Source organism: Equus asinus, chromosome 5, assembly GCF_041296235.1.
Source record: "Equus asinus isolate D_3611 breed Donkey chromosome 5, EquAss-T2T_v2, whole genome shotgun sequence".
Classification (NCBI taxonomy): domain Eukaryota; kingdom Metazoa; phylum Chordata; class Mammalia; order Perissodactyla; family Equidae; genus Equus; species Equus asinus.
In genome coordinates this window covers 70637514-70658653 of record NC_091794.1, presented here as the reverse complement: position 1 = coordinate 70658653, position 21140 = coordinate 70637514, and the positions used below count along the sequence as shown (strand labels likewise).

The following is a 21140-nucleotide window of genomic DNA, read 5'->3' as shown; positions in this document are numbered from 1 at the left end:
TGTTTTTTATTTAGTTTGATGGGATCTTTGCTTTTTGATCGGAACATTTAGTCCACGTACATTTACTGTAATTACTGATATATCTGAGTTTAAACCTACATCTAACTATGTGCATTTTCTTTGTCCTGCCTATTCCAGATTTCTTTTCCCCTCCTACTTTCTTTTAGATTATTTTTTGTTATTCCATTTTTTCCCTGTCTTAGTTTAAAACTTTTACTACTCTTTTATGATTATCCTTAAGAGACAATGCACATCTTTAATTTAGTAAAGTCTACTGTTGATACTTTTACTCTCTTCCCAGACAATGTAAAGACCATAGGATATTTCAACTCCCAAATACTCTGACTTATATGCCTTTGTGTGGGTACTCCAATTCTCTACATATTTAAAATCCCATCAGAGGGGCCGGCCCGTGGCCGAGTGGTTAAGTTTGCACGCTCCACTTTGGCGGCCCAGGGTTTTGCCGATTCGGATCCTGGGCACGGACATGGCACCGCTCATTAGGTCATGTTGAGGGGGCGTCCCACACAGCACAACCAGTCCCTAGACGTGCCAGAGACACTCACAACTAGAATATACAACTATGTACCGGGGGTACTTTGGGTAGAAGAAGAAAAGAAAAAGAAGATTGGCAACAGGTATTAGCGCAGGCACCAATCTTAAAAAAAAAAAAAAAAATCCCATCATTGTTTCGTAAATCAGTATTCATATTTACCTTTTTTGTTGTTAATTTCTTCCTGCTTCTATCCTTCCTTCTTCTTCCTGAAAATACTACCTTTATAAATTAAGTTCCTCTTACTATGATCTGTTGATGAAATTTCTCAGCTTTTGTTTGTCTGAAAATGTTATTATTTCCCCACCATGTTTGGAGATTAATGTTGGGTATGGAATTCTAAGTTAGTGAATTTCTTTCAGCACTTTAAAATTTCCAATCCATTGTCTTCAAGTGCTTTTGTTGAGAAGTTAGCTGTCTTATTGCTGCTCATTTGAAGGTGGTCTTTTTTCTCCTCTGGCTACTTTTAAGACTTTGTCTTTGGTTTTAGCCCTTTTAATATGAAGGTACCTCAGTGTGTATTCTTTTTATTTATCTGTTTAGGCTTCATAGAGCCTTTTCAATCTGTGGCTTGATGTCTCATCAATTTTAGAAAGTTCTTTGCTATCACATTTTTCAAACTGCTTCTGCTCCATTCGATCTCCAGTTCCTTCCAGGATTCCAATTCACTTAGAAACTTTCTCATTATAGTATCTGTGCCTTAATCCGTCTTCTCTATTTCAGTATTTTTGACTTTCCATGCTTTATTCTGGATAATTTCTTCTGACCTATTTTCCAAGTCACTTTTTAGCTATGTTTAATCTGCAGGTAAACCTATCCATTGACTGCTCATTTTAGTCAGTCTATTTTTCTGTCCTAGAATTTCTCTGTGGGTGTAGTTTCTACTACATATATATGTAGTTTCTAGTTCTCTAATGAATTAGAATTTCATTTTTTAATCTTATTGAACATAGTAATCATAATTATTTTAAAATCTCTAATAACTATTATTGAGAGCCCCTATGGGTCTATTGTATTGTCTTTTGCTTTGGTTGTTTTCATTCATGCTGTCTTGTCTCTTCCTGTGCCTGGTTACGTTTTTTTTTTTTTTAAAGATTTTATTTTATTATTTTTTTTTTTTCCTTTTTCTCCCCAAAGCCCCCCAGTACATAGTTGTATATTCTTCGTTGTGGATCCTTCTAGTTGTGGTATGTGGGACGCTGCCTCAGCGTGGTCTGATGAGCAGTGTCATGTCCGCGCCCAGGATTTGAACCAACGAAACACTGGGCCACCTGCAGCGGAGCGCGCGAACTTAACCACTCGGCCACGGGGCCAGCCCCCTGGTTACTTTTAATTGTGTGCAGACACTGTATTTAAAAACTTATTTGTAGAAATAATTGAGGCCCAGGGTGTTGTTTTCCTCCAGAGAGGATTTATGACAGCCTCTCCCAGGACCCAGAAACACTGGCAAACAGAGACTACCGCAATTCAATGTAATGAGGATTCTAACTCAACTACAGTTCGTGCACTCTACTTCCTCCTCACCCTTCCTTCTAGGGTGCTGCCCTTTGGGGTTCCACCCCAAAGCAAAGGGGATTATAAGCCCCTCTTTGCAGGCCATGAACCCCGAATCTTGGGCGGCTCTGGGAGCTCCCTTCACCCCACTCTATCCCAATCAACAAAGCTAAGTTCTCAGAAGCATGTTGGTACTGCATGACCTGGTCCCTGGAGCCTAATGAGACCTTCGAACACTCGATCCATTTAGGCTAATTTCTTTCAATCAGGAATTTGGTTGACATTCAGAAATAGCGGGTCAGCCTCTATTACACGTAAACTCAGGAGCTAGAGGGCAGATGGAGAGAGTGGTAGAAGGCCAGTAGGCAGGGAGACAGAATAGAGCACTGATGCACAAAGAAGCAGAGAAGAACCCTTTAGAGATCCTGAGAGCTTTCCAGGTTCTTCACATGGCCCAGAAGGAAATCTATCCTTGGGCTCACCCAGACTTTTCTGTGCCCTTAGGATCAACTCTCCTTTTTATGCTTAAGCTAGGCTGAGGTGGGGACTGTGTCCCTGCAACTAAGGCTCATAATGCAGTTAGGGAGGGACTAGCGTTTAATATTTTTTCAAGACTGTAGACCACTGTTACTAAGTTGAGAGATAAAAAGAATAAACCAATCAAGAGTAAACGTATGTTCAAAAGACTGTCAAGGTAAAGACCTGTGATTTAGAGGTCACCTTCCAATGTTTCTCTGCCAGAGACACCCCACAGATCTTCCAGAACTACCTTACCACCAGGATCACTTAGAAGGCACACTCAAGGTAAGATGCGTGCGCAGGGAGAAGAGGAGCACTTGGGGGCAAGTAGAGCTACACAACTTCTGCAAAATAATGCCAGTGACAAAGAGGCAAACACCGGGACCTAAGGAGAGGCTGCTTTTCGTGCAGGCTTAGAACAGCTGCGCAACCAACGAGCACTGAGGCAGCAACAGCAAGACAGACAACAATTTTGTAAATAAGTAGAAAAAGTGTCTTTGTAAACAAGGATTGCCTCCATTGCTTCTCCCACACACGGCAGTGAGCTCTCTGAGGGCAAGGTCTGTGAGTCTGTACCATCAGTGCCTAGCGCAGGCCTGGTATACAGCGGGCTGAACGAGTGAATGGAAGAACTAACAGCATTTCACAAAGACAGTCTGCAACACCTTTTCTTAAACCCAAGGCTAGATGTTTCAGAATAAAGGAGTTTTCAGATTTTAGAACGGTAATACTGATGCGTGTTACATAATACTCCCATGGGGTCTGGGACAGCACCTCATAACCAAATATTCTACGGCAAGTCTAAGTACAGTCATACGACATGGAATAAATTAAGTTTACAAATGGCCTCACATCAGTTAAGGTCGGGCTTAGTTGCCAAACAAATTTTGTCAGCAAACTTACCAACTGAAAAAAACCTCTGGATTTCAGAATTATAAATAAAGTTCTGCTAAGGATGTAAACTCAAGTACCTAGAAAGGACTACCAATGTTCACTCTATTGGGAAACTCCTGTGAGTGCAGCTCAGTCCACGTGGAGTCCGTGGTTCAGTTACCTGCTGATGTGACACAGCTGAAGAAAATGACTTGTAAGACAGGTCAGAAGAAACTACCCAGAATAAAGCAGGGAAAGTCAAAAATATTACAGTACGGGAGACAGGTTAAGACCCAGATGAAACACCGAGAAAGCGTCTAACTGGAATCCTGGAAGAGGACGGAGCTCATAATCTACAAAGGGAAGCAGGTTTGTAATCAGTGAAATTACAATTCAATATGATATGGTCCAAAAAAAAGGAATGACAAAGTATTGAAAAAACACAAGGAAATCTATCTGGGAGTATGTGGGAAGGCGAAGCTCATCGTGAAGAAAGGGAAGTTTGCCAAGACAGCAATTCAGACAAAGGAAATATCAGGAGCATGAGCAGACGATGGCATGAAAGAGCTACTCCGCTCACATCACAGCTGCAACTTCAAGACAAGCAGATGAACACCCGAGGACTTCTCAGCATTCCTGCGTTACCTACGGGATCGAGCCGTTTTCTTCAAGCTTTCCAATAAATGAATCAGATGGAAAAACTCCACCTTATAGGAAATGATAGTTCATATGCTTCAGACACTCATCTGAGAGAACACATACAAGAAAATCCACTAGGGCAGTGGTTCTCAAAGTGTGCCCTCCTGACCAGCAGCATCAGCAGCATCTGGATACTCGTTAGAAACACAAATTCTTGGGCCCCACCCCAGACTTAGTGAATCAGAAGTCTGGAGGTGGGGTCCAGTAATCCGTTTAAACAAGCTTTCCAAGTGACTCTGATGCATGCTAAGTTTGGTAACTCCTGATCTAAAATAAACCATTCTCGCAGTGTGATTCTCAGACCACTGCTTAGGATGTGTTACAAACGCCGGCTCTTGGGAACCAGTCCAGACCTCTGAAGCAGACTCTGCACTCTAACAAGCACTCCCTGTGAGTCTGAGGTTTCTCATCCCAAGTTTCAGTGCCACTGCCTGGATTATAAACTCCTCGAAGGGCCAGGACTGTCTCGTTCACAGTTAAATTTGTTTCTAATAGCCAGGCCACAACAGGCACTCAGCGCATATTCTGAGTGATTACCTAGCTCTGCATTAATCTGCACACCACTACAGCAACTGGCAGGGCTGCTTAGGACCATGACGGAGAACTACAGGGGGTATGTGCTTATCTAGCCCACTTCCTACCCCTCAAAATAATGATTTTGCTTATTTAAAAATGGTGGTCAGTAGCTTGCTAAGAATACCTGGATTGTTAAGTGATGAATGAAAGCCACCTTTGTTTTAAAGAAAGATGACTGCAGACTGGGAGAGAAGAGGGCGCTGGGGGCCTTGGTACAGTACCTCAGCTACCTTGAGGTGAAGTTCTGAGTAACTTAAGTAAAGCTGACAGCCATAACTCTTACCCTGGGGGCACAGGATCCGTTTAGAAGCACTGTTCTGGCAGGAAAAGAAATCTCTATTAGGAGGCGGCTCTCAGCACCTGCATCCTTTGTTTAGCTGTGGAAGAAAGGCGGCCAAGACAACGAAGAAAGAGACTTTTAGAATTCAGGCTCCTCAGAGTTACCACTAAACACAGATCACCCCCAAATTAGTCCAGTTAGGGGCAAAAGCTTATTTCTCAAGAAGTTAAACCTTTTTGTGTTTTATAAACAACAACTCTAAGATGGAATTGAAATGGCCAAGGAAAGACACACATCAGAAATTAAATAATTGACTTCACAGATACACGTATTTCAATTAACAGTCCCATTTTGAAAAACTGTCGATTTTATTTTTCTACCCAATTCAGTGTCAGTGATATACAAAAGGATATAAATGGATTACCATATTTACAGGAAGACACACAAAACAACTACTGAGGAACAAATCCAGCAAACTAAGAAACAGCTGCTCATCCACGTCGCTCAACTGTACAAGGTTTACTCTAGGACCGTTTCCTAGTCCTCCAGGAAAGAAGTTATGTGGTTTACACCCTCCATAAGGGTCAAGCAAAGATTACAAGAGCTGACAGAATCATGTTTTGTCCTGACAGAGAAAAGCTTTTAAAGAACACTCTAATCTTCAGGCCAATGTTACAGCATCGGTGAGCTCATAGGCGGGATGTGACTTCATCACAGGAAAGGCTTCTCTCCTCTCGGCATTCCTAAGACCCCCTCCTTGGACACAGGAGAAGGAGCTCTCTGTAAGAACAGGTGATTGAGCCATACCACACCCCAAAAGACGCTGTGTAGATAAGCAACACACAGTGGGCAAAGGAACTGACTCCCTTATCTACTAAACACACAATCCAGATGTGGGGAGGCATTTTCCAAATCTCTACCAGGCAGACATTATGTGACCTGTATTTGGTACACAGTTCATTCTCTTGAGAGAAAATAGGGACGAACACCTCAGAAATCTTCACATTGCTCATCAAACATACCTTTGCCCCAAGTATATGGGAAATGCAAAAACTTAAACCTAGCCAGACACTGTATCCAAGTAAATCAAAGTTTAAAGGGTCATCCCATCATCAGTCTCAGGAATCCAATGGGCTAAATACCACAATTCTTCTTTAATGGAAGCAGAAGGTTAAGAATCCTTTTCCCTCAGAGAATGGAATACAAAAAGCTCCATGGCTTTAAAACATGGAACTCAACAGTTCTCAGCCAACCCAGCCACAATCTTCTGGTCATCTGTAAGTAACCACATTCAAAATTCAACTTTCATATGCAAAAGAGACCCACTCCACTTCAGACACATACACAGAAAAGCAATGGCAACAGCCTAAATGCTCCAAACACTTGACAACTGGGGAACTGTCTCATAAAGACACTTTAAAGGCCAGCAGGATTCACTTAAAATTTGGCATGTGCTGGTTGAAGGGGCAACAAATAAAGGGAATAAAGACATAATACATAAGCAATCAGACAATGGCAGACATATATACCACATTAAAGATTCATATACAACACTGTGCTTGACTTTAAAGAAAACATTTCAGGACACTAGAGGGAAAAGATAATAGGAAAAGAACTCCAAGGGAGCATTTCAGTCCAAGCTAGTCCAGTGAATATCCACCAGCAGGACTGAGCATCTTTCATCTGCAAAGAAGCTGATCCAATAAATTAGAAAATCCCCATGCTCAGTGTGGGACAGACAACGCAACCAAGCACAGCGACCCCTGAAGTTCTGGTTTCACTAGCTATTCGATGACTGAGTTGTCTCTGGCTTAAAGATTTTCCTAATATATTTTAATTAGCCAGTTAACACAAAAAAAGCTGCTCCTCTGTGAAAGTCTGTGAAAACAAACTTTGCAAAATAATCTGATCTAATGAAGATGCAGAGTGGGGAAAAAGGGAAAGTCTCCTGCTTTTTCTTGCAAAACCTCTTCTCTCACTTGAAAAACTCTGCAAATCACTTAATGTTTTGTTCCAGAAAAAGAAAGCAAAACTAGTTGGGAAAATACGCATACACTTACTGTTTACTAGCATGATGCGAAATAAATTCATAGATGTCAGTCAATCGTCTTTCAAAAACCAAATGTGCTTGTTTAATCTTGTAACTTAAGAACTGAATTTTTCCACATTCCTTTATATAGAGTTGGCATTCTGTAAATTGAGACCTTTTTTGGACAATCATGCAAATTTAATTTGTCCCTGGAAACAAAAGCACAACCTAACAGATTAACAAAACATGTGCTTTAGACAATATTTTTTCTGTGAATTTTTCTCCACTGTTACCATTTTTATACTTCAGTCAACAGAAACTACTCTTAAAAAGTTTATGTATTGCGAGTTTCCAAAGAGCTAACCTCTCAGAATGATTAGGAAGGAAGACGGGATCAAGTCAACCCGGTTTTACCTTCTGAACTGGCTCTACTCCTCTCAAAAGTAAATTCTAAAAATTGTCTAGTTATTCTTATTAATCTATATAAGCTAGAGACAAGTCCACTGCCACAGATACTTCTGTAAAATTGAATAAAGATTTTATTATACCACACATACAAAAAGCAATCGGTACAGAAAAGGCAGTTTTTAGTTATTCCGTTGAGAATTTCTTCCCATGATTTCTCCCATTAAAGTATAGTTTTCAAAGCAACCACCACGACAAAGGAAGCATCTAATTAGTCCATTTTCTTCTGATGCAAGAATGCTGAACATTTACCGTCCCATCTGTAGTTGTATCAGCAGTGTAATGAACACAGTTTATATTACTTAACTATTCTTTGAACTCCAAGAACTGTTGAAGTCTTTTCTGATGTTCTGCAGATGCTTGCACAGCACTAAATGAAACATAAATTCAAAGCATAAGCTTTATTTTACATTAAGCATATTAAGTGAACCACAGAGCAGAGAGTCAATATTTTTCAAAACAATTAAAAATGATTAGAAATCTTCACTTATTTAGTACTTCTGAAAAAGCTGGATGAAAACCCTCCTTAATCTAATGAGGAGGAGGACTTGCATCCAGTAATGGCATGCTTCTACCTTCTAAAGACCAAAACAAATTAAGACTGACAAGGGAAGGCATCGATTCTAACCTGCTCTCCTACGGAACCTGCTGTGCAGAGTTCCAGGCCTTGCAGTAGGTTTTCTGGATTTTATTACTTTATTTAAACCAGATTCCAACATTATCTTTGAGTTGTGGAGTATTTGAATTGCCTTTAATATAAAATCCTTTAAACTAAAATGTTTGGTTAAAACATAATAGACGCCACTAATCGTTTTCAAAGGTAACAGCTTGGTGGTTTAGATTTACTTTTCCCTTTGAACATAAGTTATGTCTTGGATGGGGAAACTGAGTTCTCTCCCCACCCTAACCCCTACAAAAAAAACACATCACCTTGACAAAACTCAGGCTGAAACTAGTGTACAACTTCCTTTTAAACTTTTGTGCAAAAATTAAACACAATGAAAGATTCTGGTTTTCTAGTTGTTGAACAGTAATATATCATTACTGAGTCATAAAATTCCAGGTTACTGAAGGTCACCACTTTTAAAAGCGCCAAAAGAGTCTTATCACGATAATTTTGCTGCAAATCATCCTAAAATGCCTTATACATCTTACACATACACATCTCTGCTTTCTTAAAGCGTGCAGCTGCCTCTAACGGAACCATTTCAAGCATTTTCCCCGTGCAGATTCCCTCGAGGTGCGGCGAGGCTGTCGTCGCTAAGTAACCGGCTCTGGACTCTCAAACACCAGGTCTGCAGCTCTTCTCAGGCCTCTTCCCTCTGCTAGCAGGCAGTGAACTATCCCTTACTGTCGTCATACTCCTCACTCTAACAGTACTCTCTTCCCCTCAGAGTTTAATGTTATAGGCTGGAAAACCAGTAAACCAAATTTGCCTAAATTAAGAGTAAACAGGTGCTAAACAAGTATCTCCAATGAGTAACTGGCCTGTGTTAATTTTCCCGCCTCAAGAGTTTACTTCATCTACATCTGGTTCTCAAAGGCAGAGCTTTGGGGAATGAATAAATTAGGTATTATACAGTGATAATAGTTGTTGCCACAACAATATAAAAGGCACAGAGGGCAGGCTTTACATATGTATGACCCCATTTTACATCTATTAACAGCAAATGGAACAAAGTGGGATGGATAACATCCCCTTTTCACAGGCGGGTAAAGAGTATCAGTAAGATCCAGAGGTCAGGGAAGACGGCAGTCTGCTGGTTAACAGAGGACAGACACTGTCAACAGAACTCTAGGGTCAGAGAGACTGGAGTCTGGACTCTGGTTCTGCAACTTAGTACGTGCATAGTCTTGGGCAAGTTACTTCAATCATTAGCTAACTTGCCCACAACCACAGACAGTCCAGTGATGTAACCAGACACAAATCTAAATGTTTGAACTCCAAATCTGCTATTTTTTCCACCATACCAATCTATCCTATTTTTTTTACAAAATAGTCTCTACTGACCTCATCAGTTTTAGTGCATATACAAAACATGGCTCTTCTCATATTTTGTCAGTCATCTACCTCCCTTTCTTACCTAAGAAATCTTTCTTTTCCCCTTTCTCTCCATTTTTGCTCTCTCATCAATATACATCATATCTAGTTCACTCTCTACATTCATCAAGTGTTTTCTGAGAGTGTCTACATGGCACTTTACATTTAGAGGCGGTCTAGTGTTGTAGAGGGAAAGAAGGTGGAATTTTAAGAGCAAGAAAGACCTGATTTCAGGCTCATGTTCTAATACTCACTAGATTGTGCTATTAGACAAGTTCTTAACTTCTTTAAGCCTCAGTTTCCATATCTGTACAATTAAGATAACCTCTACACCTCACAGGCTCTTTGAGAAGAGTAAATGAAAAAAACATAAAACGTGCTAAGTGCATCGTTTAGAACAGCACCGTCCAATAGAACTCTCTGAAACAACGGAAATGTTTTATACCTAAGCTGTCCAATCCAGTGGCCACTAGCCATATGTAGTTACTGAGGACTTGAAACAGGGCCAACATGACTGACAAACTGGATTTTTAATTTTACTTAACTTTAATTAATTTAAATTTAAATAGCCATGCATGGCTATCCTACTGGAGAGTGCAGATCAAAAAGGCACTCAATAAATAGTTATTTTTGTTTGTTTTTAAACAAGTAAATAAAACCTCTTAAGGATAGAGGATTATCCACAGCTCTTTTGTATTCCCACACAGAACCAAAGTGTTCCCTTTAAAAAATTGCTACTGCTGCTGCCTAGCGTTACCGAAGTAAAAGGAAATACACCACCTGTCTTTAAAAGCAGGTGGTATGAGAAAGTTCTAAACTATTTATTGACTGTATACAGAAAAGGCAGGGCAAGCGCTCATGTCTTCTAAAGTACATTTGTAATTATGATAAACATAGTCTAGTTGACGAACTAATATCCCTTATCCTGCCCAGCCAGACGACTTCATGAGAAGAAAGCAGTGACATCAAGGAAACCAAATACAAACAGGTTTGGCGTTTGTGATTTCCTTTCAGGTTCATTTCTCAAGGTGCCGTGATCTGTCATTGTTTTTCCAGCATAATTCACAAAGCACCAAGGACTCATTCATGGAATACTCTGCCTACCCTAAGTCTTGGTTTGCTGACCAAGATGTAATAAGATAATTATTTTTAATATGCTTTTCTGGCAAGGTACTTGGTTTTTTGCCTTTTTTCTCCATTAATGTTTTGGTCATTAAAAAATATATATATAATTACATTTGCTGCTTTTATAATTTTTTATCCTCTTTTTTGTCCGCTTAAAAGAATGCCCCAAACCTTATTTGATAGGCTAAATTTTAAAATATAAATATTAAGTCTAAATCCAAGCCGTTCATTTCCAACAGGAATCATGAAGTCCTCAAAAGAAGACTTTCAACATGTGAGCCTTTCTAATTCTCCTACCTATTTCTCAGGGGGACTCCTGCAAGTGAATTATTATAATGGATCAAAACAGGTACTTACTTGAGATGTTCACCAAATGTAGTAGTTATTCGATAGATGGCAGTTTTTAGTGACGCTCTAAATGCAAACCTCAATGTTTTGTAAGAGGTGTCCACAAGGCTTCCTGAGATCCGAGGTGGTTTACTGGAAGCATGAGGAAGCTTGAAGTATTTGTCAACTGCCTAGATCAAGAAAGAAAGAAAACACATTAGTTCAGACTATCAACAAAGCGAACTTAGTCCAAAGGTTAAGGAGATTTTCTTTCAGATAGATAGGTCGATGGAGAAATACACACAGACACAAACTGTAAAATATTATTTTGGATCACAGAACAGTTGGAACAACAATGCATTGAGGCTCAGCCCCTTCAGCAGCTACAGGGAGAAGTCCAGACTACCCTCCACGAGACAGCCATGCTTCAACGGCCTCGGAATGCAAAGCTGGGAAGTGAAAAACAGACACCCTGGTCTTGTGATGTGTGACAGGCAAGGCTACTTTCATTATAAATCTCAGCAAAAAAAGGACCAAAACTTTATACTTTACATAAAGTTATTTTTTTCTTTTTTAAAGATTGGCACCTGAGCTAACAACTGTTGCCAATCTTTTTTTTTTTGCTTTTTCTCCCCAAAGCCCCCCAGTACATAGTTGTGCGTATTTTAGTTGTGGGTCCTTCTAGTTGCGGCATGTGGGACGCCACCTCAACGTGGCCTGACAAGCAGTGCCATGTCTGCGCCCAGGATCTGATCCTGCAAAACCCTGGGCCGCCAAAGCAGAGCGCTGGAACTTAACCACTCAGCCATGGGGCCGGCCCCTACAGTTATTTACTAAACTAGCGTATCTTCCTCTTCAATGCTAGGTGATAAAGCATCTATGAACAAGACTAGGTGGGGAGAGAGAGAATTCACGAGTGAAACTGATTTTATTTATAGTTGGTAGAATAAGAAATAGAGATCTAAGTATATCTTTTAAAGGCCAAAAGTAAATAATATTTTTAAATGATATAAGTATATTAAGAGAAAGAGAAATGAAGAAAGAGAAATATAAGTGTGTTAATCTACTACAACAAAATAATGTCTAAAGTGACAAGAAATCATAGTATAAACCCATTATTTATAGTTACGGATGTAACCACCAAAAGAACTAAAAACGATAGTTAAAATGGTATCTGCCATCATGTTTTTAACTTCAAGAGCTCTTTTATGTCACCTGAGTGATCCTTTTTATTTTAGCATCCTATTTTTGTTTCAAGGATGCAATACTCTCTTATTTCTGAGGATTTTGATGATTTTTGTTGTTTTTGGTTTGTTATAGTTTCTTCCAAGCTACTTTTTCCCTCTTTGCTTCTTTTGGTCTCTATCTTCTGCATTAGAGATCTTCCTCAGAATCTAGTGGCCCTTGGCTCATGACTGAGAGGAGACCTCCTGAAGAGCTGACCAAAAGCTCTGAGTACACGGTTGAAGTTACTGACAAGAGGCTTCACAACAGGTGATCTGCGTCCACTTTTTCTGGGTAAGCGCCCAACGCAGTAACCTTAGGTCTTCCTGGATGGGTCAGAGTTCCCAGAGAAGAGTCTTCCAGGACCCTGTCTGGAGGGCCTGGTCCCCAGTGCTCAGAGAGCCAGGCGGGGGCCAGAGCTATGAGCACATCCCTATGCTTTTAGGGTAGTGCCCACAGCTGTGTCTGGACTCTCCCGGTCTAGAGACCCGATGTTCTACCCCTGCAAGAGGATAAACCTCTACTTCTGCTGGAGCGAGGGAGAAGCACCAGCTGCAGAGAATTTGGGATCTAACTGGTTTTTAAACAGCTCTCACTCAAATCTCCTTATTTAGGTACCTGTCCCTTCACCCTTGGTTCCAGAGGTATCTGGTGCTTGTCTCACAACCAACTTCAGACTTGCCTCTGGGGCGTGCTCACTTAGTTATGTCAGCCATCTGCTCTCCAGCTTTGACAACTCTGTTGCTGTTGTCTCCTCTCTTGTTTATGGATTTATGTCTTTTTAATAGTCCTTTTACTGTACGTTAGCAGAGTTTGGGGGAAGGAACAAGATTTGATGCGTGTGTTCAGTCTGTCATGGGAACTTCAAGTCCAACTGTTTGTTCTTTCAACAGTAGCTTAGAAGAATATTTCCCCAAACTGGGAACATTTAAGATGAATTCAGTGACATACCTAAGCAACATTAAATAACACTGAATCATAATGGAAAAGTTTCTTGCAAACCTTCTGATTAACCCTCAGCATACTAGGAAAAATAGTCATCATCATCATTTACCACCTGGGTCCAATGGATTCTTTTTAAAGTCATTTTACAAAAAATTTACAGAAGTAAGAATGACAGAATAACATAAAATAACTTTATAGAAATATAAATAAGAATATAAACATATTTGCCAGGTTTTGACGACATACACATCTGAAATGCGCAATGTCCTTTGAATGCAACTAGCTGCTCATCAGCTATCACGCATAAACCTGGAACATAACCATTTTAGAATACTGATTTCAAATTGAAAACATTATCTCCAATAGGTTCTAGCTTATCATTACTTCTGGTTCTTTTTCTCACATTTGCACCATCAAAATGTACTATTTTTTAAAACTTTTGACAGCTCCTAATTTTGTAGAAGAGAGTTCAGCCATTTTCTTTGCACCATAATTGCAAAACATTTTCATTCTTAGGTTTATAAAGACAAATTCAAATGATCAACCCAGTGACTTGTTTCATTTCATCATCAACTATTTCCTTCCAATCACCTTTGCATACCTCCAGCATTTATCTATGTACGGTGCACAAACGTCACAGAGGATGCAGGGATACTGTCATGTGCACTTTTAGCAAAAGGGGATGATTCAAGTTCGTATTATAAAATATTGTGGGACAAAGTCCTTCCTGTTGAATGGCTTACTATATGAAAATATCACATATATTTCCTTTTTCTCCTTAAAAAATATATTGTTCTGTCATCAATTCTTGAGTTTGAGAAAATATATCTAGAACATTATCATCTGAAGATTCATAGTGTGAAATTCCTCTTATGTGATCAATTTCACCACCATCATTAAAGTCTAGAGCTGTGCTGTCCAACATGGTAACCACTCAGACACATGTAGCTATCCAGCCTCTGAAATGTGGCAGATCTGAATTGAGAAATGCTGTAAGTGAAAAATACACACCAGATTTTGAAGACTTAGTATAAAAAAAAGAATACAAAATATCTCATTAATAATTTTATGTTGATTACATGATAAAATATTTTAGACATACTGAGTTAAATAAAATATATTATTAAAATTAGCCTCATCTGTATTTTTTAAATGTAACCACTAGAAAATGTAAAGTTACACATGTGGATTGCATCATATTTCTACTGGACAGAGCTGGCCTAGAGTGTGTCTCTTTGCATTCATTTTCTGATTTATCTAAATAATTATTTAACATACCGGCAATTTTCTTCCCTTTACCATTGTCGGTAGAAAATTTTAAAATTCTGATTTAGCAACTGTATTCAATGAAAGCTAAAAAAAAAGATTGTAAAGATGTGTGTCCAGACTACTTATGTATCTTTTCTTGAAAAATGATGCAATACTACATGATTTCATCATTCTTCTGTTTTCTTATTAGGCTTTCTACCACAATTACGAATAACTGATGAGTAATAATGAAATAATTCCTATGATGATCAAACAGCAAATTGTTTCAAGATACTGGAAATGTAAAATCACTAAGATTCCACAATACATCTTAGGTTTTAAAGGGTCCAAAGGGTAATTGTAGAAGAATGAATTCTATTGAATTGTTTTCTCTTTATTCTTTGAAAGACCTCTAAGGAAGAATAAGTCATAAAATATCAATCCTTACAAGTAGTTGGAACAACTCAAAAAAGAAATGCAAAAAATAAATTAGGCACAAGAGACTGGAATGGTGTAAGGGTCAAGTCAGGTGGGAAAGTCTCACGTGGGGCGAATGTGTCCCTTTTATTCCCCATCAATCTCTTTTTACAACCAAGGAGAAGCAGGATTCAGGTGCAGGCACTTCAGCAAACAATGGTATCTACCTAGAGCTTAAAACTATTGTCTTTTCTCACTTTGTCTCACCCCCAATACTGAAATCCAAAAAGCCCGGAAAACAAAAACTTTTGTTAACTCTGTTGGTGGCAAAGGCTGACCTGACCCAACCTCATCTGGCAGTAAAACCTGACCTGAGCTGACACAGGCTATCCCACTAAATATGAATATCAAACACTTTGCTGGAGAAAAGTATTAATGTATCTGATTAAGGGGATTTTACCTCAGACACCAATAGGAGTTTTATGTAATATATGATAAGTAAACCATGTTACGTCTTTAAAATCCAAAAAATCTGAATTTTGACACATATCCTAGGGTCTGAGAGAAGGGGCTGTAAACCTATATTCTATTTGTAGCAAGTCAAACTAGTTTTCCTTTTACAATAGTGATATAAAGTTTCCTTTTACATAAATTTAAGTTAAAAATGAACGACTTAAGGGCTGGCCCCGTGGCCAAGTGGTTGGGTTCACACTCTGCTTCTGTAGCCCGGGGTTTCCCCGGTTCAGATCCTGGGCGCGGGCATGGCACCGCTCATCAGGCCACGCTGAGGTAGCGTCCCACATGCCACAACTAGAAGGACCCACAACTAAAAATACACAACTATGTACCAGGGGGCTTTGGGGAGAAAAAGGAAAAAGAAAATCTTAAAAAAAAAAAAAGAATGACTTAAAATACTAAATAAACAATAGTTCAGGTGGTATATAAATATGACTAAAATTAGGACAATACTCTGTGTTAATCAACAGTTATGACAAGAACGATGAAGGTAGTGTAGGAATCACTCAAATCCAGGAAACAGTGGTTCATAGTATTTAATGATGTGCCCTATGGTTAGAAGCACTGAAGTACTTAATCAGCTGTGAGACTGAAAAAGCCACCCACTGAGGACTCATTCTATGCACTACGCACGGTCCCTGCCCTGGACACTCAGATCACACAACTGGGATCTCGAATATCTACCTAAGAAGTGTCCCAAACAATGAAAAGAGTAAGCAGTGAGTACAATACATCACTGAACAATATACTCTTGAGGAAAAATAACAAGTTCTATGAAGGCCTTACTTTGGCCCTAGTAGAAGCCTAAAAGGGGGGTTATACTATGAAAACAGGAACCTTTTGTCCATTTACATTTATATGCAGTAGTATATGCACAATAGCCAAATAAGAGAAAACTTCAGTAGTTCTCCCCTGAATATTGATCTATCAGTGTTATTAACAAATGTCCACTGTGCAGAGCCTTAGAAGTCCCTGGTGTCAAGGATCCTACTTATAACCCAGTTAAAACAGGTTTACTCCACTAAAGCCAGAATCCCAAACAAAAGCTAAGGATAAGAGCAGACTGTGTTACCGGAAATCCTGACTACAGGGCAGAGTTCCTCAACCTCAGGAGTACTCCCATTTCGGGCTGGGTAATTCTTTGTTGTGGGCGCCGTCCTGTGCATTATAGGCTGTTTAGCCACATCCCTGGCCTCTACACAATAGACGCCAGTAACACTCCCCTACTTATGACAATCCAAATGTCTCCAGACACTGCCAAATGTCTCCTGAGAAACACAGCGCTGCCCCTGGTTGAGAGCCACGGGTACAGAATAACATCAGATGACAATGGTTAAATTCATGGACTGCAATTACTGTGCCAGTAACTGAGAGAACTTGCTTCTTTTCGTTTAATTAGATGTTTTTACAATAATAGTACCTGCCATTTACTGCATACCTAACACTTGCCTAACATTTTAGACTCTTTACAGATATTATCTCTAACCAGCATAACAACCCTGCAAGGTACTATTTCCATCTTACAAATGAAGACACTGATCTCAGCAAAGTTTAATAAATTACCCTCAGTCACTCAGAAAGTAGTGGAGCCCGGATTTGAACTGGGCACCAGTCTGACACTGCGTCTGCTAGACTGCTTGTTCATAGTATTGACAAAAATATTTTTTTTTAATCTTGAAAGATATTTTCTTCTGTACAAGAATTCTGTCATACGACACAGTAATAATGACATCAAAGTCCTAAGAGCTAACATTTGTGGGGGCACTTAATACAGGCCAGGTACCCTGAGTGCTTCACAAAGATGATTTCATTGATTTTTCACAACCCTATGAGGCAAGTACTATCATCATCATCCCCACTTCCAGACACAGAAATTGAGTTTAGAGATTACCACGTTTATTGGTTATACAATGTACTCCCCCCCCCGATTTTATAATTTCTGAAACAGAGATGTATCTTCTAATTAATGGTATCTTAGATTCAATGAAATATGGTAAATGTCTTTCCCAAGGTTGCACAGCTAGGAAGAAGTAGGAGCTGGGATTCAGACAGACAGATCTGATCCTAGATTCACACTTTGGCCCTTCTGACACACTGCTATTCTACCTTAAGAAAAGAGGTTAAGAAATGCATACCCCTGCCAAGCCCTCAGAGATAATCTGATCAGATGGAGAGCAAAAGACTTGGGGTCTGACAGCCAGTTTTCAAATCTGACTCGAGCATTTACTGGGCATGATTTCTTTTCTTTTCTTTTTGCAGGAGAAGATTCACCCTAAGCTAACATCTGTTGCCAATCTTCCTCCTTTTTCTTCCTTTATCTCCCCTAAAGCCTCAGTACATAGTTGTGTATAGCTGTAAATTCTTCTCGTTCTTCTATGTGAGCTGCTGCCACAGCATGGCTACTGACAGACAAGTGGTGTGGTTCCATGCCCGGGAACCAAACACGGAAGCAGAGCACACCAAACTTTAACCACTAGGCGGCCATCAGGGCTGACGCTGGGCAAGATCCTGAACAAGTCATACCAATAGATACTGTCTTCCTGAGAGAGATTCAGTCATGCCAAATAAGCCTTATTCTAATCTTATAGGGTTGTTACAAAAGTTAAAAGAAGCATTTATTTTGTTGTACCACACAAATGTTAGGTAAAGTGGCACAGAATTCTAGAGAAACAAAAAACAGACTGTGACTTGTAGAAGAATATTGGTCAAGGGTCTCTGGGCCTTCGAACCTCCAGAGTTCTGGCCCTCAAGAATATTCCTTTCCTTTTCCCTTCTAACATCTATATCACTTCCTCGGGGAAGCGTTCAATGACTTCACACCCTTCCTTCCTACACTCACTCACAAGGCTAGCTTAGATTCACCTGTCCTATGTTCAGAGATCATCTTGCATTTCTGTACATTGTAGTGCTGATTTCAATCGTGGTTGACTATTTGTGTGATTATCTGTTTTAGAGTCTGTAAGCCCCTGCAGGGTGAAACCACGTGTGTCTTTTTCCATTCTGCATCTTAGCACGTGCTGAGTTTGATAATTAAATATTTATTGGATGAATGGATCTGTGAACGGCAAAAAGGTCAACTTCAATATTCCAAGTATATCAAAATTTGAGCTTCAGACGAGGAGGCAAAAAATATAATGGAGCTGATCTCCTGCATCAAGGTTTTCAGAAACAAAGGGGTTTTCAAGAATTTAAAACACTCTTAAAGATGAAAAAGTTCTGGAGCCAGATGATAGTGGTGGTTGCACAACAATGTAAATGTACTTAATGACAAGAATGGAACACTAAAAATTAGTTAAAATGGTAAATTTTATGTTATGTATACTTTACTACAATTAAAAACATTTTTTTAATTAAAAAAAGAACTTTGCCATTTTGGTCCCCAACCTTTGGCAATATAAGGACCCTCTTTAAGGACAAAAAGTAAATATTGTGGAACTCCAAAGGACAGTTGTTCTCCATCCACTAATGGAGGAAAGGAGTAAGTACGACAAACTTGGCAATGCTTTCAAATGAATTTGTTTTTTAATTAACCAAAACAGCACGTATAAACCTCTGAAAAATAGCTGCAGATATGTTAGACACCCATGAGTTATTCAGATGACAGCACGTACGTGTGGATTCATGAACCCCCTGTAATACTGCGACTGTCCCAGGACAGCTTGGCCCACGGGTAGAACAGCCACTCTTGCATATCCACCCCTCCACTCCCTGCCCTCTGAATGGTTTGAAGAGTAAAAGACTCCCCTTTCCTTTCACATTTTGCCTTTAATGATTCACAGTGAAATGGCTGATGTTATTGATAGTGAAAAGCAAAATAAAAGAACAGTTCCATACAATTGTTCCTTAGTGACATCCAGAAGCCAGTATTGTACAACTTGCCTTAAATGACAGCGATACTTAGAACTCACTCTTTACTAAAACCAAGTATCCCTTTTAGATGAAAGAACATAAAACCGAAAACACCTAACAGGGCTCGTATGAGTCACATCACATCCTTCCTCTCAAAATCAAACAGCTGGGATCATTATAATTACCTCATTGCATCAGAACTGTCACTCAATTCAGGCCCCAGAACAGACGGCTTCACCCACTGAACCAACCATGACGCTATCCAGCAGCCATCCAACAAGCGTTTAATAAGTGCGGTCATTTGCCAGGTACCATGTCAGATGCTAGGAATACAAAGATGAGACAAGGTCCCTGCCCCTACTCTGACTAATAAAGACAAGAAAAGTAAATGGACAATTAAGATGCAACGTATTAAAGTGTTGCGATGGGGGTTATAAGGCAGAGCCAGAAAAAGGGAGATAAATGTGTTCTAGGCAAAAAAGGAAAGAAAAGGCATCATGTATAGAGTTGGGTTAAGAAAATAATATGTATCTGGGGGGCAAACTGAACAGTCCATGGTGGCCATTAGAGCAGAGGGCTCACTGGAGGGACAGAAGAGTAGCCAGAGTCGGTGTGAGGGAATCTCCATCAAGAGCTAGTAATGCCAAGAGACCACAGTAATAATGCAGATCAGGAATGCCAAGTAAGGCTGAAGCAGGAGTGATGGGCAAAAGAGAACAGATGGGTAGTGGATACAGGATTGATCCCTTGGGGTTTTGCCACATGGGTGCAGCTAAAAACATGGGGACAAGCTGTCGAAGAAATTAGGAATAAAATGGTTGACATGACAGATTATAAGGTCTAAATTGGGTAGGGAAATATATATGTGTAGCCGGGAGGGAACGAAAGACAAAGAAAGTGAAAATATTGGTAAGGACAAGGAAAGTGTACAGAATAAGCAAGGGCATTAGAGGCTGTGCTGGAGGATGGCTCTTCCAGGGACCCACAGACCTGGGGTAAAATGCAGGGGCATGAACTTTGGGATAAAAATTAGATGTTTATCTTCACTAAGCTCCAATTAAAATTTAGCATTTCTTTCAATTATGAATGTAAGCAACAAATCACAACAGTATTAGCAGTTCCTGCGACTCTGCCACCAACAGAAATCACCAAACCTTCACATTACATTACTATTGCAGTATCTTGAAATACCATTCATCTTACCACTATTTCAAAACGATGATAGTTATTAGGCTCACTCATAGATCTTGTTATTTAATGCATTAATTAAGAAGCACACATTCTTATATCACAAATTCAACACTTTGATAATTATATTCCAATATAACTGATTTCTTTTCTAATCCTAAGAACTTTATTTTACGCATTAAGAACATTTTTCTCAGAAAAAGTCCATGGGCGTCATCAGACTGCCAAAGGGACCCTTGGCACAAAAAACATTTTAGGACTCTGGCTCAGAGGGTAGAATCCGGGTGTTTTAAGCTTTGGAGGTGGAGAATCAGGGCATGATGAGGCCCAGGTGGTAGTCGCGGGCTGAGACTGAAGGGTATACAAAAGAGGAGTGAAGAGGAGGAAGTCACAGCACTGCGCAGCCAAGGCGGGGACACATATCCACGTGGGCTCTGAATTACTCACTACAATCAATCTCAGGATCCGGGGTAGAAACGGAAAGACTGGTACGGTGGTTTGCAAAATCTGATGGCTGCAGAGTATAACCAAAAGGCTGCCTGTGGTGCGGCGTAGGGGAGGGCAGACGTCACAAGCCTCACACAAGGAAAAGGTTTTATACTCAGAAGCTAAGTATACCTCTTCCTTTTACCTCTTCCCTACTCTCAAAAATATGCCTCTTTGCCTCTTTCCACTCTGCCCCTCAAAAGTGTTCTCCAACCCCTCTGTTTCAAAGGAAATAGGGCCTGACCTCTTGACAAATGTGTGATTCTTATCTTCCTAACCAATGGTA

The 21140-nt window shown here is 39.8% G+C and overlaps 1 protein-coding gene across 3 annotated transcripts in view; it reads right to left on the bottom strand.

Annotated features, from left to right (window-relative positions):
• Positions 1–7539: 7539 nt before the first annotated feature.
• The window catches only part of NDC1 (NDC1 transmembrane nucleoporin), a 47151-nt gene continuing 33550 nt past the window's right edge, over positions 7540–21140 (bottom strand). For all 3 annotated transcript variants that reach the window (XM_070509863.1, XM_014844331.3, XM_070509864.1), the window contains exons 17-18: positions 11012–11172; positions 7540–7858 (exon numbers count right to left, since the gene is read on the bottom strand). In XM_070509863.1, coding sequence (XP_070365964.1) covers positions 7795–7858; positions 11012–11172 — 225 coding nt within the window. In that variant the 3' untranslated portion in view covers positions 7540–7794. The remainder of the gene's footprint in view (positions 7859–11011; positions 11173–21140) is intronic.